The following is a 25,497-nucleotide window of genomic DNA, read 5'->3' as shown; positions in this document are numbered from 1 at the left end:
TATAATAAGAGCATGTCATATTTTAGAGGGGAGCCGGTCGGTTTAAGAAAGCACCCATATCCCTGTGGGGAGTCTGCCTTCTGATCTATGGCCTTCCCGTCCGGAAGATGGACAGATGGGAATCCCAAACCGGTTTCGGCAGACGGGGGATGGCCATTGCGGTCAGATGGTGTCCTAATCTGGCATTGTTGCTAGGTTTAAGAATTGGTCTGAACCTGGTAATTTCTAATAATGATAGATGTTTCCATTAAATTGCTTTTTTTTATTGGCAGCTTGGCAAAAGTATGTTTTTGTGCCTCCTCAGTGGTTAATTAAAAACTGTTACAAGTTATTCTGCTTTGAAAAATTATTTTTTATGGTCTGTTGTGGAAATATGAATTGTTTTGTAATTCAAGTTACTCAGCTTGCCTTGCCTTTATTAAGTAAAATAAAGCTTCTTGCTTTATTTTAATGCACTTCTCAGCTGTCATGACTTTTCCAAGGACACAGACCAACCCTGTAGCTATGAGAGTATCTTTTCCCCCATTTTCTTAAATGGGGCTTCCATCTTCTATGGTTAAAACCAAAGGAAGTAAAAAATGTAATTAGTTAATTATTTAATTCATTAATTAGGGGGAAATACAAATTAAATTCTGTGTGTTGGACACTAGGCTAGAAGTCAAGGATCTAAAAGTGAATATTGCAACCCCTCCCTGCTCTGGGAGACAGGCTAAACTAATAATAATACAGTTTTTTAACCGTAACAATTGAAATGTCTACAATGGAGTAAGATTAATTGGAAATAATGAAGTTGGGGTGAGGAAGGACACAGAAAGAGAAGAACAATGCTTTTCAAAGTGTGTTTTAAAGTATGAATGTGAGTTTCCAGAATTGATGGAAAAAAATAAGGTGTGGAGAACATTCATGTCTGGAAGACAAGGAAGTAAATGGACTTTAAACTGACTTAAAACTGCTGGTAAATTGAGGGAAGAATAAGCCCTTAATTTATTTTCCAATGGAGCATAAATTTCATCTTATCCCTCTAGCAATGTTTCTCAAAATGTCCCTGGAACATTTGCTTTTACCACATCTGGAAAACTTGTTAAGATACAGAGTCCAGGAATAGACTGGACTCCAAGTCTACTGTATTAGTTTCCTAGTGCTGCCAGGTAACAAAGTAAAACAAACTAAGTGGCTTAAACAATAGAATCTTACTGTTTCACAATTCTGGAAGCTGATAAATCTAAGATCAAGGTGTTTCCAGGGCTCTGCTCCCTCTGCAGGTGCTGGAAAGGAATCTGTTCAGACCTCTTTCCGAGCTCTGATAGTTCCTTGGCAACATATCCCCATTCTTTATATGGTGTGCTTTCTGTGTGCATGTCTGTATCCAAATTTCTCCTTTTTATAAGGACACCAGTCATACTGGATTAAAGGCCATTCTGTTTCATTATGATCTTACCTTAGTTTAACTAATTATATCAACAACAACCCTAGTTCCAAATAAACTAAAATTTGGAGGTACTGGGAGATAGGACTTCAACATATGAATTTTGTGGGGATGCAGTTCAGTCCTTAATATCTACTGAATCATAATGCGGAAAGGAAAGTGACTGTGTACACTTTTACTGAAGGAATATGCATTTTTTAAACAAGCATCCAGGTGACTTGTATGCCCTCTGAACTTTGAGAACTACAGTTGACACTGAATAACAATGGTCCACTTTGAATTGCGGGAATCCACTTATAGGCAGATTTTTTCTGATAAATACAGCACTGTTAATGTATCTTTTCTTATGATTTCCTTAATATTTCTTTTCTCTAGCTTATTTTGTTGTAAGAATACAGTATGTATAAATATAATACACAAAATATGTGTTAACTGACTATATGTTGTCAGTAAGTCTTCTAGTCAACAATAGGCTATTAGTAGTTAAGTTTTGGGGGAGTCATAAGTTACATGTGGATTTTTGACGACATAGAGGTCAGCACCCCTAACCCGTGTGTTGTTCAAGGGTCAACTGTACTATACTACATAATTGTCATAGACTATGAGTCTGGAGTTCTCTCTTGTCCAGCAAGAGAGCGGACACAGAATTGAATATGAGAAAGGCTAATGTCCAGGGGGAGACAAGAGCCCTGAACAGGGGTTTGTCTCCATATTTATTGAGCGCACAAGATTTTATACGTGTGGTGAACGTGAAGAAAACAATCAGATAATAATCATTAACTTGTGTGATTAAGAAGCAAAGGGTCTGGGGTGCGGGGGGCAAGTGGAGTGTGTGATCAAAGCACAATAGTGTATTGGTGTCAGATGGAAAGTAATTTCCTGCAGGTGATATAACAAGTTACTCGTGATCCATTACGATATCTCACTAGCTAACCTTGGCACTTTTGCCCCATGGTGGTGGCTTTCCTCCCTAAGCTTTTTTCTAACCCATTTATGTAAGTAGAACCTATTTCCCCACACATAATGCTCTTTTTATGATTTGTAGGAGGGGTTAGGATAAGTACTAATTCCAACCCTGCTTCATATTAAAAGCACTAGTAAGAGATGATAATTTGCCCATTTTAAAATATGGCTACTTGAGAACAGGAGCAATACTGTTTGCATATTCTGCTGTATAGTAGTTATTTCAAGATGGAAGTGTGTTAACTATGAATTGATAGTAAGTATAATAGATATAGAACCCAACTGTAAAAATTATATGAGAGCAAAAGCTCTACTATTCTTCTTTATATCCTCTGGTGTCCCAGAGCACCTTGTGTGCAAATCAAATCTTAAATATCTGCTGAATGAATTAATGAAATATGTGTATTTTTCAAGAAGATAAAATCTGCTTCATGTGAATTTCAACATTTATGTTTAATACAGTGATAATCTTACAGCTTGAACCAATAATTTCTCCTGTATAAGTCTTCAGATGTGGAAAGTGTATAATCTTTTAGTCACATGATCTCCTACCGATTCCTTATCAGAAACTTAATGGACACATGAGCCTAATCAGGAAATTACAAGTAGTGTTATTGAATCACTTGTAATGATAATGCCAGTGGTAAATGTTTATTGAAATACTGTGCTTTCCAAAATAATTTCCAAAGAATAGATCTGCATTAAGACACATTGCTGAACAGAATCATTTTATCATAGATTTGCTTGCTTTATTTTTTTTTTAATATATTTTTTTTCAACGTTTATTTATTTTTGGGACAGAGAGACAGAGCATGAACGGGGGAGGGGCAGAGAGAGAGGGAGACACAGAATCGGAAACAGGCTCCAGGCTCTGAGCCATCAGCCCAGAGCCTGACGCGGGGCTCGAACTCACGGACCGCGAGATCGTGACCTGGCTGAAGTCGGACGCTTAACCGACTGCGTCACCCAGGTGCCCCAGATTTGCTTGCTTTAAATAACTGATTTTCTTTCTATAAACTTAGCAATCTAATCACAGAAAGATAATTTATTTATGAAATCATTTCCACACTTTCAAATTTGACATCAGTACCAGTACTTAATCATTATTGTTCTTTGGAACCATTTAAACTAGCACTTTCTGACTGCTACTCTGTATAGGTTTAGGTCCCATCATTCTGCATAGATCATGGAGTGATTGTCATAAGAAAGAATGTAAGATTTAAAGAGTATAATTTTAAAAAGATGCTTCAGTGGATGAACTACTTTAGTTTTTCCTAGACCTGCTTATAGTTTTGTCTAAATTCTTTTTAAAAAGACTTCATTTGGAGATAATTTTAGATTTACATTAAAGTTGCAAAGATGGTGCAGAGAGTTTCCTTATGCTTTTTATCTGGCTTCTAATTTTCGCATTTTACATAATCTTGGTACTTTTGTTAAAAATATCTGAGTTTTTAAAAAATTTATCAATCCTTTTGTTTTTCCGACTTTCAGGGTCCCAAAGCAAAAAAGGTAGGTAGAAATTATGTTCTCAAAATAGATAGTCTTGTAAACACTGACGTTGTATGAACAGACATTTTAAACGTTTTCTAGTTAGTTTTATTATGGTTTATAGGGTTTACTAAGCTTACTTTGTAGATATTAATGCTATTTAAATCATGGATAATCCTTTACAAAAGAGGACGTATTTCACATTTGATATAAAAAGATATTCCTAGTTTCACAAAGACTTAAAAATAGTCTTTAGTTTTTACATGTACCTAGATTTGGGGCTTTTTATTAGTTGTGCTCTAGAAAATGTTAGATTCAGAACCGCTTTTCTTTCTTCCAGATAAACACAAAAATTTAGTTACAAAACTTTAAAAGTGGACCCTAAGGTAATAGGTCTTTAAGGGAATTGTATAGTAATGCATACTTGATTTTCTTTTGTACTTTGTAGAAATTTAATTTAATTTAATTTAATTCAAGAAATTGAATTTAATTAGGGATGCCTAGGATGCCTTTTTCTTTTTTCATTGAGTAGATTTTAACTTTATTTTTATTTTTATTTTGAGAGAGAGACAGTGTGAGTGAGGGAGGGGCACAGAGGGAGGGAGAGAGAGAATCCCAAGCAGGCTCTGTGCTGTCAGCCCAGAGCCCCATGTGGGGTGAGCTGTTCAAGGTCAGGAGCATGTCATTTATTTTTATGTTCATAGCGTTTAGCTCAGCGCCTGGCACATAGTAGACATTGAATCAATATTTGTCTAATGAATATGTGAAACCCCATGTACCCTGCCACCATTTAAAAACACCTCAGGCTTTGACTATTTAAAGGCAATGCTTATCTAAATGTATGTATTCAACATTTACACTATTAAACATTGCTTCAAGACATACTGTTGAGTGCCTCTGTGTTTACTTCTCTCAGTCCCTTGGACTCACTACCAACCTGGTATTGTTTTAAGGGCTATGGATATAACTGAACAAAATTTATGAAGGCTCAGGACACATTCTCATGGAAATATTCTGGAGGACTACAATTATTTGTATGTGGGTCTATAATAGTTTATTGGTTTGTGTGGATTTTCATTTTTGGCTTTAGATTGTGAAATTTTAGAGGCATTGTTTTCAGTGTGAAAACTCATTGTTCCAAATGATTTGGTGCTTAATTGTGTATGCATGGATGCTACATAAATACTTCTATATTCTTTTATTCAGAGTGTTGTATCCCTTAGAGAATCGTGATAGTAAGCCTGTGAAATTTGAGACCAAACGTAAGGAGTAAATCTCTCCCTTTTTATTTATTCCATTCTTAAAGATTGTGGTTGGGGATGAATTGAGTCTGTAAGTATAGTTAAGAAAACATTGAAAGATATATTTTATTCTCTCTGATTTGTCACAGATTTTTTTAAGGGAAAAGTAATATATGCACATGGTACAAAATTAAAATAGCATAAAAACCAGAAAATTTCCTCTTACTCAAGACTAGAAAAACTATTGCATGTCGTTTCATTAAATTGTCTTAGCATTGAGAAGTACACACACATCCTTTTCTCCCCACAGATGGGAGTATCCTGCAGCTTCTCTTTATCACTTAATGAGACTGTATTTAATATATTCTAGGATACTCATCTTTTTACACTTTACTAAAATTGAGATGTATCTATATCATCTTACAGTCATCGTAGTCTTGGATTGACATCCATTTCTTCCAGAGAGGATGTTTGCTTCTGTCAGTCACATGGGCTTACTCACAACCTGATCCTACTTTAAATTCTCTGCTTGTGAGTTTTTGGACCACACTAATGGTATGAGTCAGACAGCAAATCCACATGAACTGGCTTGTGGCCTAAATTTTCAGGGATTTTTTTTTTCTCTTTCTATTCATTTTCAGGATTGAGATCTGTAAGTTTTCTTGCTGTATCTTTTTGTGTTGTGAGTTCATTTCTCTTTACTCATATCCGGCTTTATACAGGCATCTCCTGTTAGACTTCCATCTTGGGCATTCCCTTTTTTGGTAGTAATTTAAAGGTACATTACATCTAATGGCATCATAGTTTGGATAGAATAAGTATGTCTTTGGAAACTTTTTCTTTCAGCACATTGAGATAATGCCACTTCTTTTCACAGCTGCATCATGTTTCATTGAAAGTATGTACTCTGATTTTTATGTTGTTTATTTGTTATTTGTTTGTTGTTTATGTTATTTTTTGCTACCACAAACAAGGTAGGAATGAAGATCTTGTATTTAAGGCCTTGCAGAAATATGGAAGAATACTTATTTCATTGATTTAGCAGTGTTGTAGACATTAAGAGAACAGGAGCAAGACAGAGTCCCTGATCTCATGAAGCTTACATTCTTTTTTTAAGCAGCTTTATTGAGATGTGATTGACATATAACATTGTGTAAGTTTAAGGCATACAACATAACGATGTGTATAATCATGTGGTGATTATCTCTGACTTCCTTCACTTAGCATAATGCCCTCATTTCTCTATGTTGTCACAAATAGCAAAATTTTCTCCTTTTTTATGGCTGAATAATATTCCATTTACATATATTTATCCATTCATCTGTGGATGGATACTTAGCTTGTTTCCATGTCTTGCCATGCACATGGGGGTGCAGATATCTTTTTAGATAGTAGTTTCATTTTCCGAAGTTTACATTCTGTCTGGGGAGGAGAATTGAAGAAATAATATAATATTGGGGCACTTGGGTGGCTCAGTGGGTTAAGTGTCTGACTTCTGCTCAGGTCATGATCTCATGGTTCATGAATTTGCGTCCCGTGTTGGGCTCTGTGCTGACGTCTCAGAGCCTGGAGCCTGCTTCGGATTCTGTGTCTCCCCCTCTCTCTGCCCTTCCCTCAACTCCCTCTCTGTCTTTCTCTCTCTCTCTCAAAAATAAACATTTCAAAAAAAAGAAGGAAAAAAATAATATAGTATCAGATAGCATTGAAAATACAGAAAACAAAGAAAGGGGTCAGTGAGAAATGTGGGGTGGTGATGCTATTTCATACAGGATGTTAAGGAAATTAAGTAGAGACCTAGAAGAAGCAAGGGAGTTGCTTAATTAGTTATCTAGGGGATAAGCATTCTAGAAAGAAGAGACACATATTGCAAAAATAGCCAAGTAGACCATAGTGAAATGTTTGGGTTTTATTCTGAGAATGGTGGATAGCCTGGGAAAGTTGTAGGCAGAAGAGTGACATGGTCTGATTTACATTTTTAAAAGGGGAGAGGAAAATTCACTGTAGGGAAGCAAGAGTAGAAGCAGGAGGACCAGTTATGAAGCTATTGCAGCAGTCTAGATTAGAAGTTTTTCACTGAAATTAACCTACTTATACACGTAAAAAGTACTCTCAGAGATACACAAAGGTTTTCTAAGGATGCTAGGACACAGATAGTTTTATGGAAATCAATTTCCAGATCATCAACTTCCATATTTCCCTTTTCCTGGGGAAAAAAAAAATCTGTCTTGAAGTCCTGACTTTTCACAATTACCCTTTTGCTTTACAAAACAAAACATATCCAAATCTTAGCGGTTCACTGCGCCAGGGCCTGGACTATGAAACTGAGGGACAAATCAGATATGGATGTTGGTAAAACTCTCTCTAATCAAGTTACCAAGGGACATTTTGTCTTTTGTGGCAAAATGTGGCATCAGAGGTATTGAGATATTCTGGATTTCTTATACATTGTTATCTTGAATTGTGGAACTGATAATAATTTTTAGTGACAATACCCATGAGATTATTGTGATACGATGATGCTAAAAACCCTCTGACAATGTAATTTATTTACTTATTTTTAACATTTTATTTTATTTTTTGAGAGACAGAGTGAGGGCAGGGGAGGGGCAGAAAGAGAGGGAGACACAGAATCCAAAGCAGGCTCCAGGCTTGGAGCTGTCAGCACAGAGCCTGATAACGGGGCTTGAACCCACAGATGTGAGATCGTGACCTGAGCCGAAGTTGGATGCCCAACCAACTGAGCCACATAGGTGCCCCTGTAATTTATGGATAAAACATCCAGACTCCAAAAATAATATTAATTTTTTTAATGAAGAGACATTAAAGGTATCAACAAAAATGTAAATAAGCTTAATATTTTTACATAGACCCTAAAGATGCTTGTGAAACTTTACATAAATTAGAATTATCTGTTGCAAAAGCTAGGAAAATTGTACAAGACTACAGAAAAGGTACACTGTTAAAAGATCTATCACTGCATTTATATCAGTATTTCTTTTTTCAGAAACCACTGTATTCATAGAATACATGAAGTAGCAGAAGACATTAATTAGGTAGTAGGGGAGAATTGCAGTGCAGATTGATGAATGCATAGATGATTCCAGTTGTTCCCAGCTAATAATTACGACTGTTCTTCCAGTAAAGAAAATAGCATTAATAATGAAATTTTGATATTTGAATTCTTTTTAGTAATACAACTTTAGTAGTACAACAATTTAAAAAAAGATATTTCACAGGACTTAGAATAGTTTTATTTGAATTTATTGTATTTTAATAGGTTAAGAATGGTGCCTGAGTACCACCAGCTGTAGAACTATGAATAATGGGCAAAGGTGGGGATGGGGGGGACTTAGTGTTCACATCTGTACTTTAAATCCTATTTTAATTTTAGAACGCTATACATATGTTCCCCAAATTACAGTGGTTCTACTTGTGATTTTTCAACTTTATGATGGTGTAAAAGTGATACATATTCAGTAGAAACCATTCTTCGAATTTTGCTCTTTTCTTGCACTAGTGATAAGTGGCACAATACTCTCTCATTCTGGGTAGCAGCAGTAAGACGCGGCTCCCAGCCAGCCACATGATCACAAGGTTAAACAACCAAAGCATTTATAACCATTCTGTACCCATACTCCCATTCCGTTTTTCACTTTCGGTACAATATGCAATACATAACATGAGATACTCAATACTTTATTATAAAATAGGCTTTGTGTTAGATGATTTTGTCCAATTGTAGGCCAATGTAAGTATTCTAAGCACTTTTAAGGTAGGCTAGGCTAAACTCTGATGTTTGGTAGGTTAGGTGTACTAAATGCATTTTTGACTTAACCATATTTTCAACTTAAAATGCATTGACCAAAATGTAACCCTATCTCAAGGAAGATCTGTATTCACAAACAGGCTCAGGTTGCCTAAAATTTGAGTCCTGGTTTCTATGGAATGTTCAGTGTTGACCGTAAAATATAAATGGTGTTAAGTTCAGAACATTAAAATTACAGCTTTTGAAAACAATGTGTGAGGAAATCAATTCATACCTGGCTCATTATAAAACATAAGGTAGCTTGTCATGGTGATGTGTATTAACACATTTATTTGTACTGAAAAATGAAGTCAGACTGAATGTGATAGGAAGTAATTGTGATACGGCCCATTGGCTTAACTTTGAAGGCTGCGTTTTGCTAATTAGGTAAATAGATTTTTAAAAAATACTTTGAGTGAAATCTGCAGTTGTAAAGTTTCAATCAATTTAAAGGAAGTGCTAAGAAAAAGTAATTTTATCAAAAATATTATTTTGGTTTTTTCATTTCTAGTAATATTGGGCTTAAGTTTTCTTGGATCAAACTTTCTGCTAAAAACAATAAATGCTGACTAAAATATGTACATATAGATCAAAACTACCATCTTTAAAGCAAGTAAGATTTGATAAGATAGTAAGAAATTATCAGGAGAAAACCTAAACAACCAAAGAAGTAAGGGAAGCACTTAAAACTGTTTTTATCATGAGGGCATTTGCAGAACTCAGCAAAACTTGAGCTCTGGTCTTAACAGCAACAGTGGAAGCCAAAGACAATGGGATGGTCTTCAAGGTGCTGAAAGTAAATAAATGCCAACTTAGAATTCTGTATGAGCTCAAATCGTTTTCAGAAATAAAGGTGAAATAAAAATATTTTCTCAGGCAAAAACTGAGTTTGCCACCTGCAAAACACATTATATGTGTAAGGTATAAAACAATAATCAAAATAACATGTAGGTTTAAAAAATAAGATACAGGACAACAAACTGGACCCAAAATTTTTATCAGTTGCTGAATAAGTAAACAAAATGTCGTATATCCATACAATGAAATCAGCCATAAGGTGGTGGTATTGATACATACCACAGCATGGATGAACTCTGAAAACATTATGTTAAGTGACAGAAGCCAGTCACAAAACACCTCAAACTGTAAGATTCAAGTTATATAAAATGTCCAGAATAGGCAAATCTATAGAGAAAGTAGATTAGTAGTTTCCTTGAGCTGGGGGGTTGAGAGAAAATGGGAAGGGATGACTGCTAATGGCTATGGGATTTCTTTTTTGAGGAGTGATGAAGATTGATTATGGTGGTGGTTGTACAACTCTGAATACACTAAAAGCCACTGAATTGTACACTTTAAATGGATGAATTGTATGGTATGTGAATTATATCTGTTATAATTACTGTTATAAAAAGATACATGACAGCAATAACATATAATCTAGGTAGGAGGAGTATAAATTAAGATGTGCTAAAGTCCTTGTACTGTTTGGTAGTAGGATATATATATTCTTTTTTTTTTAAGTTTGTTAGTTTAGTTTAGTTTAGTTTTGGGAAAGAAAGAGACAGAGTACAAGCAGGAGAGGGCAGAGAGTGAGAGAGACAGAGCAGACTCCAGGCTCTGAGCTATCCACACAGAGCCTGATGCGGGGCTCGAACCATGAACTGTGAGATCATGACCTGAGCCAAAGCTGGACGTTCAACCAACTGAGCCACCCAGGTGCCCCTTAAGTTTATTTTTGAGAGGAGAGAGAGTATGCGAGCAAGGGGAGTGGGCAGAGAGAGAGGGAGAGAGAGAATCCCAAGCAGGCTCTGTGCTGTCAGTGCAGAGCCTGATGCAGGGCTGGAACCCACGAACTGTGAGATCATGACCTGAGCTGAAATCAAGAGTTGGACTCTTGGGGCACCTGGGTGGCTCGGTCAGTTAAGCATCCAGCTTCGGCTCAGGTCATGATGTCATGGTTCAAGCCCTGTGTCGGGCTCTGTGCTGACAGTTCAGAGCCTGGAGCCTGCTTTGGATTCTGTGTCTCCCTCTCTCTGCCCCTCCCCTGCTCACACTCTGTCTCTCTCTCTTTCAAAAATGAATAATAATAATAATAATAAAAGTTGGACACTTCATCAACTGAGTCAGCCAGGCACCCCTAAATGTATTCTTATATTTGGTATATATGTTGACTTTCTAGGACAGTCACTGAAATGATATAAACAGATATATAACTTCCAAATTAGTAAAGGGAAAATAGTATATTGACCCCCCCCAAAAGAAATCCATTGAAAAGGTGTCAAGAAAGAATACAAAAAGAAGGCACAACACCCCAAAATCAAAAATCAAAAGGGGAAGATTGCCAGATTGGATAAAAAATAAACTCCAACAATAATCTTTTAACAAACACCATCTAAAGAATAAAGATACAGAAAAGTTTAAGATGATGGAAAAAGATATGCTATGCAAATACTAGAAAAATGAAAGCTGATATTGCTATATTAATATTAGACACAATAGATTTTTTAAACCAAAAGTAATTCTAGAAACGAAGAGGGCCATTTTGTAATGATAAAGATTTGAGTAACCAAGAAAATATAATTTGTATATAAGTTTGTATATATACAAATATATAATTGAAATATGCAATTCATGAATTCAGAGATCAGCAGAAATAGACAAGTCCACAATCATAGTGGAAGATTTCCTCTTTCAGTAACTGATAGAACAACTATTAAAAAATAAGGATTTAGAAGATTGGAACAACATGATGAACAAATCTAATGAAGTAAACATTTAGAACACTGCACTCAACAACTAGAGAATTTTAAACACATTTTTGCACAAAATTGGCAATGTACTGTGACATAAACATATTCTCAGAGTTCAAAAGATTGAAACAGTTCAGAGCATGTATTATAACCTCAATGAAATTAAGCTTTAAAGAAATCAAATCAGTTATAAACAGGAAGATCCAATATGCTGGGAATTCTTAAAACTTTCTAGTGGGTCAAGAAGTAAGATAATGGAAGTCAGAAGATACAAGTCAATGATAAGGAAAATACTTGAAAATTTGTTGAATGTATCTAAAGCAATACTTACAGAAAAATGTATAGCCCTAAATACTTGCAGAAGAAGAAAAAAGACTAAAACATTAAGCATCCTCTCAAGAAGTAACAAAAGAAGGGGCGTCTGGGTGGCTCAGTCGGTTAAGCGTCCAACTTGGGCTCAGGCCATGATTTCATGGTTTGTGAGTTTGAGCCTCGCGTCAGTATCTGTGCTCAGAGCCTGGAGCCTGTCTTCGGATTCTGTGTCTCCCTCTCTGTCCTTCCCCTGTTCACACTGTCTCCCCCCCACCACCCCCCGTACCCCTCCTCCCCCCCCCGTCTCTCTCTCTCTCAAAAATAAAATAAAACATAAAAAAAAAGAAGTAACAAAAGGAAAATTCAAAGTAAGGAGGGAGGGAGATAATAAAGATCTAGAAAAATTAATGAAATAGAAGACATACAATGAAGAGAATCAATAACCTCATATCCTTCAGGTCCTCAAAGAAATGTTACCTTCTCCTTGAGGCCCATCCTAACCACTCTGTTTGAAATTGTAATTCATCCCTTCTCTAACTATGCCTGCAGTCTGGAGCCCCTTTGTTTTCCTCCATAGCACTTTCATCCTCTAAAATGTTTTATAACTTATTTTCAAATTTTATTTATTGTTTTTGTCTTTCTCTTCCTATTTGAATATAAGCTCATAAGTACAAAAGATTTTTGTCTGTTTACTGGTATATCTCAAATGCCCATCACATGTTATATTCTCAGTATTTCTTAAAATAATTGAATGAACAGGCCACAACTTATTTCTTTGAAAATGCTGATAAAATAGACAATCCGCTGGTAAATTTTATCAAGAAGAACGAAAGGCATAAATAATAAATATTAGGAATGAAAAGGGAAATATGACTTTAATAATAAATTACATTATTTGTATAGCTTTATGTGTCAGTAAGTTAGAAAATTTAGATGAATTAGACAAATAGCCAGGAAAAAAAAAAAAAACTTAAACTGTATCATAAGTAGAAAACCTGAGTAGTCCTATAATCATTTGAAAAGTTACATCAGTGGTTAAAAATCTTCCCAGAAAGAAAATTCTAAGTCTACAAGTGTTTGTTAGCTAGTTCTTCATTCAAAGATAAATAAGTAATTTCATTTTTATACAAATTCTTCTAGAGTATAAAGAAAGAGGTAACACTCCTAATTCATTTTTAGTTACCTGGGTATCCTGAGAATAGTATGAGAAAGGAAAATTGAAGCCCATTCATGAGCTTAAGTACAAAATTTCTAAAGAAAAGGTTAGGAAGCTCAATCTGGAAGTATATAGAGTGATAATAAGTTATAACCCAATTCAGTTTATCTCCAGAAGGCAGAATTGGTTTAACATAGGAAATTAAATGAATGGAATCAGATTGAGTTGGAAATTCAGTTACTATACATTACCGTTTAATATGTTAAAGGGCACTTCCTTAGCCTGATAAAGGTATTGTGGGGAAAAAAAACCCAAAAACTAAATCCAACTACTAGAGAAACAAAAGCACTGAAACTAACAAACATTGATTTGTATAATGATTATGGGAGTATAAGTTGAAATACTTTGGAAAGGTCATCTTCAATAAGGTTGAAAATGCACATATCAACCAGTTTTACTCCTAGCTATACACTGTAGAGAAACTCTTGCAAATGGACACCAGGATGCATACACTTGAAGGTTTATAGCAGCGTCATTTATGATGGTAACAAGTTAGAAACCATCCAACATCTATCAGTATAAAAATGAGTTACTATTCAGCAGTGAAAATATATAGCTAGAGCTATATCCATCAACATGGATGAATCTTACAAGCCGTAACACGTATCCAAAGATCTAAAACATACAAAAGGACAACTATTGTATTATTATACTTATGTGAAATATCTAGAGTAGTCAAATTCAGAGACAAAGTGGAATGGTGGTTGTCAGGGGCTAGGGTCACAGGAGGAAGGGGAGTTAATGTTTGATGGATACAGAGTAACAGTTTGTAACATTAAAAAAGTTCTGGAAATGGGTGGTAGTGATGGTTGTACAACAGTGTAAATGTATTTAATACCACTGACCTGCCCATTTAAAAATGGTTAGAATTGTAAACTTTATTATATGTATACTTTACTATAATAAGTAAATTATAATCGTATACATAAAGTATAATTGGATTTATATAAAGTTCAAAAATAAGCAAACTATATTGTTCAGGAATAAATATATGTGTAATAAAACTTTAAAGAAAAAACAAGATAGGAGCACCTTGGTGGATCAGTCAGTTAAGTATCTGACTCTTGATTTCGGCTCAGGTCATGATCTCATGGTTCGTGAGTATGAGTTCTGCATCTGGCTCTACACTGACAGTGTGGAACCTACTTGGGATATTCAATCTCTCTCTCTCTCTCTCTCTCTCTCTCTCTGTCTCTGCCCCTCCCCTGCTCATGCATGCATTCTCTCAAAATAAATGAATAAATTTTTTAAAAATTAAAGGGAAAAAATGACAATCTTAACAAATGTCAATGATTATCTCTAGGTGCTCTTTTTTTGGTAAATCAATGTAATTTTTGGTATCTGATATGGGAAGGATGCAAAGAACTGCATGAGATAGCTGTTACAAACCTGTTTTCCACTGGCTTTTAAATATAAATCAGATTTCTAATTTCTTCTCTTTGTAAAAATTAGAATCCATCTGAATCCTTGTTTCATTCAGCAATAGCTAATATCTATCCATGGATCATGAGCAATGTCATGTTTGCTTATCAAAATTTGTAATATAATATGCTGCTTGGTTCATTTGTATACTGAAAATAATTATGAGATTAAATCCAGAGCAAATTTTTTATTACCCAGAAACTTAGAGGCAAGGAATTAAATATTTAAAATTTTTGTACATACTTTTGTAACATAAATATGATCAACAAAAGTTTTTCAAGTATATTACATTAGGATAAGGTTCTGTGAGAGAAGTCGAATGAAATATGAGGTCAAAGACAAAAAGGATTAAAGTTTTTATTAAAGAATCTTGTTCATATTTTAAAAAATGGATGATATTGGCTATTCAATCACTATGATATGTAGACTGTATTGGATGTATTTTATATAGTGATGAATATATTTTAGAAAGAGATGTAAAAGTTTTATTTTATACTGGAAAGTACATTTGTAGCTATTTAAACTTATGATGAAAAGTTTTCAATGCCAAGTTAAAAATGTGTGAAGGGGAGTAGTTGGCTTTTCAAAAAAATTTAAAATTTAAAGTTAAAAAAAATTTTAAATGATTTTAAAAGTTACTGATTAGCCATAGCTGAAGCTGAAGGAGAAGCCAGAAAAGAAGTCTGCAGAGGAGGGACCTATGAGAGAAGAAGCAAAATCAGACAGTTGTAACCTAAAGGCCTAACGAAAAAAAATAATTCAAGAAGGAAGAAGAAGACTTGGTCAAATGATGATGACAGATGGGTAAAATGAGGGCTGAAAATTGACCATTAGCATTGGAAACATGGCAATCTTGATTCCTTGACAAGAGAGGTTTTAATAGAGAAATAGAAATGAAAGCCTGACTGGAGTGGTCCATGAAGAAAATGGGAAAGTGGAAGCAGTTAGGCAAGTCTTTTTTAGGTCGTCTCATATAAAAGGTAACAAAATTGGAGCAGAAGATGGAAAGGGATGTGAAATCTAGGGAGGGAGAAATTTATGAATAACTAGAGGTATTAATTACAGGAGCCAAGTCTTATTAAATAGGCAATAAAGGATAAGATCCAGTGTAACATCGGCAGGTTCAGCCTTAAATAGCAGAAGTACGTTACATTAGATCATAAACCATAATGGGAGGGAAGGCAGACAAAGATAGGTACAAAGATTTGGGCGTGGAACTGAGATTATTCCAGAGTTTCTGGTGATATGAGAGAGAAGGTCAACAGCCGAGAGCAGGAAAGAGGAGAGTATTTTGCAGGTTTGAAGAGTGAGGGGAATGAAATAGTAGTAGGGATACTGGATGGTACAAAGTCTGTTTAAAATTTGTGTTAATAAATTTGTGCTCATGTATTTTTCTCTGGCAAGTTTCAGCTGCTTATATTACTAATGCATAATAAATGGAGAATTGAGTTTCACTAGAACTAAGAATTTGCCAGCGGAGCTTCTCAGAGGGACAGAGAAATAGGGGAGGTGGAAATATATAAAGTAGTGATTATGTGATGAGCTGTGAATCTAACCTGGGTAAAGAAGTGAAGGTATGAGGGGGTTGATAAACAAGGAAGACGTGATAGGGCTAATGGATTGGAGATTCTAGTGGACCATTCTGCAGTGGGTGAGCCAAAAAGAGAATATAGTCATCCAAAAGTCTGATATTCCAAGGATTAACCACTCTATTGATTGCTAAATTTAGATAGTCCTCTTTTCTTTCTATACTTTTCCTTTAGGGAAAATGGAGGGGAGGTGGTTACCACCAAGATAGTTCTCAAACTTGGATTCTGTAGCCCTGATCTGTTTGCTAAACCTCAGTTCCCCAAGTTCAGTGTCTGTAAACATTGCCTGGATGCCCTACTAGCACTTCGTATTAATTATATTCAAACTCCTTTCAACAGTGTTTCTTGCAAATTTGCTTGTTCTAGACTACAGTTTTTCTTTTTGACTCTTCTTTAACTCATTCCTCTCCTTGTCTCCAGTTTTAGTTATATCAAATAAGTTAGTTGATATAATATTTATTGGACCCATTCTCCTATCAGTATTTACAGTCATGACTTTAGTTTTAGTAACTACTGTTAATAGTCACTCAAATGGTATCTTCTTCATAATCATTTTTTCCTAATACAAGGTTGGTTTTTTAAAATTGTATTCTTTTTTTAATATATGAAATTTAGCGTCAAATTGTTTTCCATACAATACCCAGTGCTCATCCCAAAAGATGCCCTCTTCAATACCCATCACCCACCCTCCCTTCCCTCCCACCCCCCATCAGCCCTCAGTTTGTTCTCAGTTTTTAAGAGTCTCTTGCTCTCTCCCACTCTGACCTCTCTTTTTTTTTTCCTTCCCCTCCCCCATGGGTTCCTATTAAATTTCTCAGGATCCACATAAGAGTGAAACCATATGGTATCTGTCTTTCTCTGTATGGCTTATTTCACTTAGCATAACACTCTCCAGTTCCATCCACGTTGCTACAAAGGGCCATATTTCATTCTTTCTCATTGCCACATAGTACTCCATTGTGTATATAAACCACAATTTCTTTATCCATTCATCAGTTGATGGACATTTAGGCTCTTTCCATAATTTGGCTATTGTTGAGAGTGCTGCTCTAAACATTGGGGTACAAGTGCCCCTATGCATCAGTACTCCTGTATCCCTTGGGTAAATTCCTAGCAGTGCTATTGCTGGGTCATAGGGTAGGTCTATTTTTAATTTTTTGAGGAACCTCCACACTGTTTTCCAGAGCGGCTGCACCAGTTTGCATTCCCACCAACAGTGCAAGAGGGTTCCTGTTTCTCCACATCCTCGCCAGCATCTATAGTCTCCTGATTTGTTCATTTTGGCCACTCTGACTGACGTGAGGTGATATCTGAGTGTGGTTTTGATTTGTATTTCCCTGATGAGGAGCGACATTGAGCATCTTCTCATGTGCCTGTTGGCCATCCGGATGTCTTCTTTAGGGAAGTGTCTATTCATGTTTTCTGCCCATTTCTTCACTGGATTATTTGTTTTTCGGGTGTGGAGTTTGGTGAGCTCTTTACAGATTTTGGATATTAGCCCTTTGTCCCATATGTCATTTGCAAATATCTTTTCCCATTCCGTTGGTTGCCTTTTAGTTTCGTTGATTGTTTCCTTTGCAGTGCAGAAGCTTTTTATCTTGATGAGGTCCCAATAGTTCATTTTGCTTTTAATTCCCTTGCCTTTGGGGACGTGTCAAATAAGAAATTGCTACGGGTGAGGTCAGAGAGGTCTTTTCCTGTTTTCTCCTGTAGGGTTTTGATGGTTTCGTATCTCACATTCAGGTCCTTTATCCATTTGGAGTTTATTTTTGTGAATGGTGTGAGAAAGTGGTCTAGTTTCAGTCTTCTGCATGTTGCTGTCCAGGTCTCTCAACACCATTTGTTAAAGAGACTGTCTTTTTTCCATTGGATGTTCTTTCCTGCTTTGTTAAAGATTAGTTGGCCATACTTTTGTGGGTCTAGTCCTGGGGTTTCTGTTCTATTCCATTGGTCTATGTGTCTGTTTTTGTGCCAATACCATACTGTCTTGATGATTACAGCTTTGTAGTAGAGGCTGAAGTCTGGGATTGTGATGCCTCCTGCTTTGGTCTTCTTCAAAATTACTTTGGCTATTCGGGGCCTTTTGTGGTTCCATAGAAATTTTAGGATTGCTTGTTCTAGCTTTGAGAAGAATGCTGGTGCAATTTTGAATGGGATTGCATTGAATGTGTAGATAGCTTTGGGTAGCACTGACATTTTAACAATATTTATTCTTCCGACCCATGAGCACAGAATGTTTTTCCATTTCTTTATATCTTCTTCAATTTCCTTCATAAGCTTTCTATAGTTTTCAGCATACAGATCTTTTACATCTTTGGTTAGATTTATTCCTAGGTATTTTATGCTTCTTGGTGCAATTGTGAATGGGATCAGTTTCTTTATTTGTCTTTCCGTTGCTTCATTATTAGTGTATAAGAATGCAACTGATTTCTGTACATTGATTTTGTATCCTGTGACTTTGCTGATTCATGTATCAGTTCTAGCAGACTTTTGGTGGAGTCTATCAGGTTTTCCATGTATAATATCATGTCATCTGCAAAAAGTGAAAGCTTGACTTCATCTTTGCCAATTTTGATGCCTTTGATTTCCTTTTGTTGTCTGATTGCTGATGCTAGCACTTCCAACACTATGTTAAACAACAGCGGTGAGAGTGGACATCCCTGTCCTGTTCCTGATCTCAGGGAAAAAGCTCTCAGTTTTTCCCCATTGAGGATGATGTTAGCTGTGGGCTTTTCGTAAATGGCTTTTATGATGTTTAAGTATGTTCCTTCTATCTCGACTTTCTCGAGGGTTTTTATTAAGGAAGGATGCTGAATTTTGTCAAATGCTTTTTCTGCATCGATCGACAGGATCATATGGTTCTTATCGTTTCTTTTATTAATGTGATATATCACGTTGATTGATTTGCGAATGTTGAACCAGCCCTGCATTCCAGGAATGAATCCCACTTGATCATGGCGAATAATTCTTTTTATATACTGTTGAATTAGATTTGCTAGTGTCTTATTGAGAATTTTTGCATCCATATTCATCAGGGATATTGGCCTGTAGTTCTCTTTTTTTTACTGGGTCTCTGGTTTAGGAATCAAAGTAATGCTGGCTTCATAGAATGAGTCTGGAAGTTTTCCTTCCGTTTCTATTTTTTGGAATAGCTTGAGAAGGATAGGTATTATCTCTGCTTTATTTTTTTTTATTTTTTTTTAACATTTATTTATTTTTGAGACAGAGAGAGAGCATGAACAGGGGAGGGTCAGAGAAAGAGAGAGACACAGAATCTGAAACAGGCTCCAGGCTCTGAGCTGCCAGCACAGAGCCTGATGTGGGGCTTGAACCCACGGACCGTGAAATCATGACCTGAGCCGAAGTGGGACGCTTAACCAACTGAGCCACCCAGGCGCCCCTATTATCTCTGCTTTAAACGTCTGGTAGAACTCCCCTGGGAAGCCATCTAGTTCTGGACTCTTAGTTTTTCGGAGGTTTTTGATAACGGATTCAATTTCTTTGCTGGTTATGAGTCTGTTCAAGCTTTCTATTTCCTCCTGTTTGAGTTTTGGAAGTGTGTGGGTGTTTAGGAATTTGTCCATTTCTTCCAGGTTGTCCAGTTTGTTGGCATATAGTTTTTCATAGTATTCCCTGATAATTGCTTGTATTTCTGAGGGATTGGTTGTAATAATTCCATTTTCATTCATTATTTTATCTATTTGGGTCATCTCCCTTTTCTTTTTGAGAAGCCTGTCGAGGTTTATCCATTCTGTTTATTTTTTCAAAAAACCAACTCTTGGTTTCATTGATCTGCTCTACAGTTTTTTTTAGATTCTATATTGTTTATTTCTGCTCTGATCTTTATTATTTCTCTTCTTCTGCTGGGTTTGGGCTGTCTTTGTTGTTCTGTTTCTATTTCCTTTAGGTATGCTGTTAGATTTTGTATTTGGGATTTTTCTTGTTTCTTGAGATAGGCCTGGATTGCAATGCATTTTCCTCTCAGGACTGCCTTTGCTGCATCCCAAAGCATTTGGATTCTTGTATTTTCATCTTCATTTGTTTCCATATATTTTTAAATTTCTTCTCTAATTGCCTGGTTGACCCATTCATTCTTTAATAGGGTGTTCTTTAACCTCCATGCTTTTGGAGGTTTTCCAGACTTTTTCCTGTGGTTGATTTCAAGCTTCATAGCATTGTGGTCTGAAAGTGTGCATGGTATGATCTCAATTCTTGTATACTTATGAAGGGCTGTTTTGTGACCCAGTATGTGATCTATCTTGGAGAATGTTCTATGTGCACTCCAGAAGAAAGTATTCTGTTGCTTTGGGATGCAGAGTTCTAAATATATCTGTCAAGTCCATCTGATCCAATGTATCATTTGGGGCCCTTGTTTCTTTATTGATCCTGTGTCTAGATGATCTATCCATTGTTGTAAGTAGAGTATTAAAGTCTCCTGCAATTACCGCATTCTTATTAATAAGGTAGCTTATGTTTGTGATTAATTGTTTTCTATATTTGGGGGCTCCCGTATTTGGTGCATAGACATTTATAATTGTTAGCTCTTCCTGATGGATAGACCCTGTAATTATTATATAATGCCCTTCTTCATCTCTTGTTACAGACTTTAATTTAAAGTCTAGTTTGTCTGATGTAAGTATGGCTATTCTAGCTCTCTTTTGACTTCCAGTAGCATGATAAATAGTTTTCCTTCCCCTCACTTTCAATCTAAAGGTGTCCTCAGGTCTAAAATGAGTCTCTTGTATACAGCAAATAAATGGGGCCTGTTTTTTTATCCATTTTGATACCCTGTGTCTTTTGGTTGGCACATTTAGTCCATTTACGTTCAGTGTTATTATAGAAAGATATGGGTTTAGAGTCATTGTGATGTCTGTAGGTTTCATGCTTGTAGCGATGTCTCTGGTACTTTGTGTCACAGGATCCCCTTTAGGATCTCTTGTAGGGCTGGTTTAGTGGTGATGAATTCCTTCAGCTTTTGTTTGTTTGGGAAGACCTTTATCTCTCCTTCTATTCTAAATGACAGATTTGCTGGATAAAGGATTCTCGGCTGCATATTTTTTCTGTTCATCACATTGACGATTTCCTGCCATTCCTTTTTGGCCTGCCAAGTTTCAGTAGAGAGATCCATCACGAGTCTTATCGGTTTCCCTTTATATGTTAGAGCACGTTTATCCCTAGCTGCTTTCACAATTTTCTCTTTATCCTTGTATTTTGCCAGTTTCAGTATGATATGTCATGCAGAAGGTCGATTCAAGTTACGTCTGAAGGGAGTTCTCTGTGCCTCTTGGATTTCAATGCCTTTTTCCTTCCCCAGATCAGGGAAGTTCTCAGCTATTATTTCTTCAAGTACATCTTCAGCACCTTTCCCTCTCTCTTCCTCCTCTGGAATACCAATTATGCGTAGATTTACTAGTGCATCACTTAGTTCTTTAATTTTCCCCTCATACTCCTGGATTTTTTAATCTCTCTTTTTCTCAGCTTCCTCTTTTTCCATAATTTTATCTTCCAATTCAACTATTCTCTCCTCTGCCTCTTCAGTCCGAGCTGTGGTTGTCTCCATTTTATTTTGTAGCTCATTTATAGCATTTTTTAGCTCCTCCTGGCTGTTCCTTAGTCCCTTGATCTCTGTAGCAAGAGATTCTCTGCTGTCCTCTATACTGTTTTCAAGCCCAGCAATTAACTTTATGACTATTATTCTAAATTCACTTTCTGTTATATTGTTTAAGTCCTTTTTGACCAGTTTGTTAGCTGTCATTATTTCCTGGAGATTCTTTTGAGGGGAATTCTTCTGTTTCATCATTTTGGATAGTCCATGATGTGGTAGGGAACTACAGGGCACTTCCCCTGTGCTGTCTTGAATAACCTGCGTTGGTGGGCGGGGCCGCAGTCAGACCTTATGTCTGCCCCCAGCCCACCTCTGTGGCTACAGTCAGACTGGTGTGTGCCTTCTCTTTCCCTCTCCTAGGGGCGGGATTCACTTTGGGGTGCCGTGGCCCGTCTGGGCTACTTGCACACTGCCAGGCTTGTGGTGCTGGGGATCTAGCGTATAAGCTGTGGGGGATCGGCAATGTGCACGGGCGGGAGGGGCAGGCTCAGCTCCTTATCCTTCGGTGATCCGCTTGGGGAGGGGCCCCGCGGCACCGGGAGGGAGTCAGAACCGCCGCCGGAGGGATGGATCCGCAGAAGCACAGTGTTGGGTGTTTGCACATGCAAGCAAGTTCCCTGATAGGAACTGGTTCCCTTTGGGATTTTGGCTGGGGAATGGGCGAGGGAGATGGAGCTGGCGAGCACCTTTGTTCTCCGCCAACCTGAGCTGTGTCGTCTGGGGCTCAACAACTCTCCCTTGCGTTGTCCTCCAGCCTTCCCACTCTCCAAGCAGAGCTGTTAGCTTTAACCTTCCAGATGTTAAGTTCTGCTTGCTGTCCGAACACGCTCCGTCTGTCCCCTCTGCTTTTGCAAGCCAGACTCAGGGGCTCTGCTTGGCCGGCGGGCTGCCCCTTCACCCCGGCTCCCTCCCGCCAGTCCATGTAGCGCGCATCGCCTCTCCGCCCTTCGTACCCTCTTCCGTGGCCCTCTCGTCTATGCTTGGCTCCAGAGAATCCATTCTGCTTGTCTTCTGGTGGTTTTCTGGGTTATTTAGGCAGGTGTGGGTGGAATCTAAGTGATCAGCAGGACGCGGTGAGCCCAGCATCCTCCTACACCACCATCTTCTTCCAAAATCCTAAAATTGTATTCTTAATAGCCATAGCCCTTCACAAAACTTTTAGGAGGTTTCCAGTTCTTTTAAAATAATGTCCAACCTCTATAGCATAGGCTCCAACCTTCTTTTCCATTTTCATTTCTATCACCTTTCCTTGGAATCTCCCCAGTGTCCATGAACTTGTTGGCCTTTCCAGTGCTAACCCATCTCCATATCTTATTGCCTGCATTTCCCTCTTCTTGAGATAGGAAATACTCTTCCCTGCATATTTGCATCTTAAAATCTTCTGGGCACAAACTTAAATACTACCTGCTCTATAAAAATTTTACTTCATTCCAATTGTTGAAAATAATCTCTCCTTCCTCTAAACTTAAAAATGACTCTCTGTGTATCTGTTAGTCATAAAAATGTTTTTAATTATTATAGGCATGTAGTAGTATTAAAACTGTTTTTACATATATTTTATTTTAATCTTTACAACAATAAAATGAGGTCTTATTTAGCACCATTTTAAAGATGTGGAAACTGGGAATAAGAAACTTATTTAAGTTGTATACTATTAATTATATAATAATTAAATTGTCACCATCACTGTTGCCTTTTAATAACTTTGCTTATTTTTCTTACTTGTTTCCATACTTTGTCCTCAATACATTAAGGCAAGGCTTTGTACAGGATAGGTAGTCTTTATTTGAATGAATGAAAGACTGGATTCATGGAAGTAAAAGTATTTTTCATAATTACTGTTTGAGAGGTATGTATTTTATGCATTTGAGAGATATGTATATTAGTAGCCTTTTTTTATGTTATGACATTTAAGTCTGCCAGGAAGAAGAAAATCACCAAAGCTGAACGGTTAAAGCAGCTACAGGAGGAGGAGGAGAGACGGCAAAAAGAGGAAGGTACAAAGTACATAGTGATACTATTTTCACATGCAGGGACTTAAACAATAGTTGACATTTCTATATTCCCATCAATATTTTTAAAAAGAATTTTCAAAATTCTGCAATTTTTCAAATTTCATGTTTTTTAATTTTTTAAAAAAATTTTTAATGTTTATCTTTGAGAGAGAGAGACACACACTGTGCGAGTGGAGGAGGGACAGAGAGAGAGGAAGACACAGAATCCTAAGCAGGCTTCAGGCTCTGAGCTGTCAGCACAGAGCCCTACGTGGGGCTCGAACCCGCAAACTGTGAGATTATGACCTGAGCTGAAGTCAGACCCTTAACCGACTGAGCCACCCAGGCGCCCCAAATTTCATCTGTTTTTTAAATAGTTATCTGCTATTTAAAGGGTACCCAGAAAGTTTTGTTACTATACACCAATCACTTTGAGATATATCTTGAAGTGGAGTTGCCAGATAAAATACAGAATTCCCACGGAGGGGCACCTGGGAAGCTCAGTTGGTTAAACATCCAACTCTTCATTTAAACTCAGGTCATGATCTCAGAGCCATCTGATCGAGACCCACAGAGGGCTCTGTGCTGACAGTGTGGAGCCTGCTTGGGATTCTGTCTCCTTCTCTCTCTCTCTCTCTCTCTCTCTCTACCCCTCCCCAGCTCTTGTGCATGCTGTCTCTCAAAATAAATAAACATTAAAAAAAAGTACAGAATGTGCAGTTAAGTTTGAATTTCAGATAAATAATAGATGATTTGGGATAATTTGTTCCATGCAATATGGAACATACTTAACCCACCCCCCCAAAAAAAGGCTATTTATTTATCTAAAATTCAACTTCAACTGAGCATCTTGTATTTTTATTTGCTAACTCTGGCAATCATGTCTTCAAATGTTTATGTTTACCTATGAAATTAGGGGCTTTGGTGCTAATTCTACAGTACAGATTCTGAAACTTAAATTCATTAAATACGGGAAATAGGAAATAGACACTAACAAGAAATGCACAGAACAGCCTAAGTTATTATAGTTTAATTATATGCCTTTGCCAAATTTAAAGAGGATTTTCATTTGTAAAAAAAAAAGTAAATTAAAAATTAATAAAAATATCTATTATTTAAAATAACAAAAAGAGATTTAAAAAAACCGGTATACCTTTTAGCATCAAGAGCATGTGTGGGAGTGCCTGGGTGGCTTAGTTGGTTTAGCATCTGACTCTTGATATCGACTCAGTTTGTGATCCCACAGTTGTGAGATAGAGCCCCACCTCAGGCTCCACATATAGGGTGGAGCCTGCTTGGGATTCTCTCTCCCCTTCTCTCTCTGCCCCTCCACTGCTTGTGTGCTATAAATAAATAAATAAATAAATAAATAAATAAATAAATAAATAAATTTTTTTTTAAGAACCTGTGGATTCAAATTCAGGTTTTAAAAGTCTGTTCTCAGGTTCCACGTTGATTTTTTTTATATACAATCATTATTAAATCCTTTTTAGGTGGCTCATGATAAGAATACAGTGTCAGGATCTAGAACTTGGGGAAAGTTTTATTATATTGGATTAAACTTATATTCTTCAACATATCTTTCGTATTTAATAGTGAAAGCAAGAGAAGTTTAAGGTAATTGCTTCTGGAGGTGCCTGGGTGGCTTAGTCAGTTAAGCATCTGACTCTTGATTTCGACCCAGGT

At 36.7% G+C, this 25,497-nt stretch overlaps 1 protein-coding gene across 4 annotated transcripts in view; it reads left to right on the top strand.

The window, feature by feature from the left end:
• The window catches only part of DNAI7 (dynein axonemal intermediate chain 7), an 81,127-nt gene that overhangs the window by 4,818 nt on the left and 50,812 nt on the right, over window positions 1–25,497 (top strand). The window contains exons 2-3 of one of the 4 annotated variants that reach the window (XM_015065187.3): window positions 3,881–3,898; window positions 23,733–23,814. In XM_015065187.3, coding sequence (XP_014920673.1) covers window positions 3,881–3,898; window positions 23,733–23,814 — 100 coding nt within the window. The remainder of the gene's footprint in view (window positions 1–3,880; window positions 3,899–23,732; window positions 23,815–25,497) is intronic. The other 3 variants (XM_027035755.2, XM_027035754.2, XM_027035753.2) reach the window with 3 other exon arrangements.

Source organism: Acinonyx jubatus, chromosome B4 (genome assembly GCF_027475565.1).
Source record: "Acinonyx jubatus isolate Ajub_Pintada_27869175 chromosome B4, VMU_Ajub_asm_v1.0, whole genome shotgun sequence".
NCBI classification, from domain to species: Eukaryota; Metazoa; Chordata; class Mammalia; order Carnivora; family Felidae; genus Acinonyx; species Acinonyx jubatus.
Note: the sequence above shows the minus strand (reverse complement) of the source record. Positions and strands in the feature narration are given on the sequence as shown.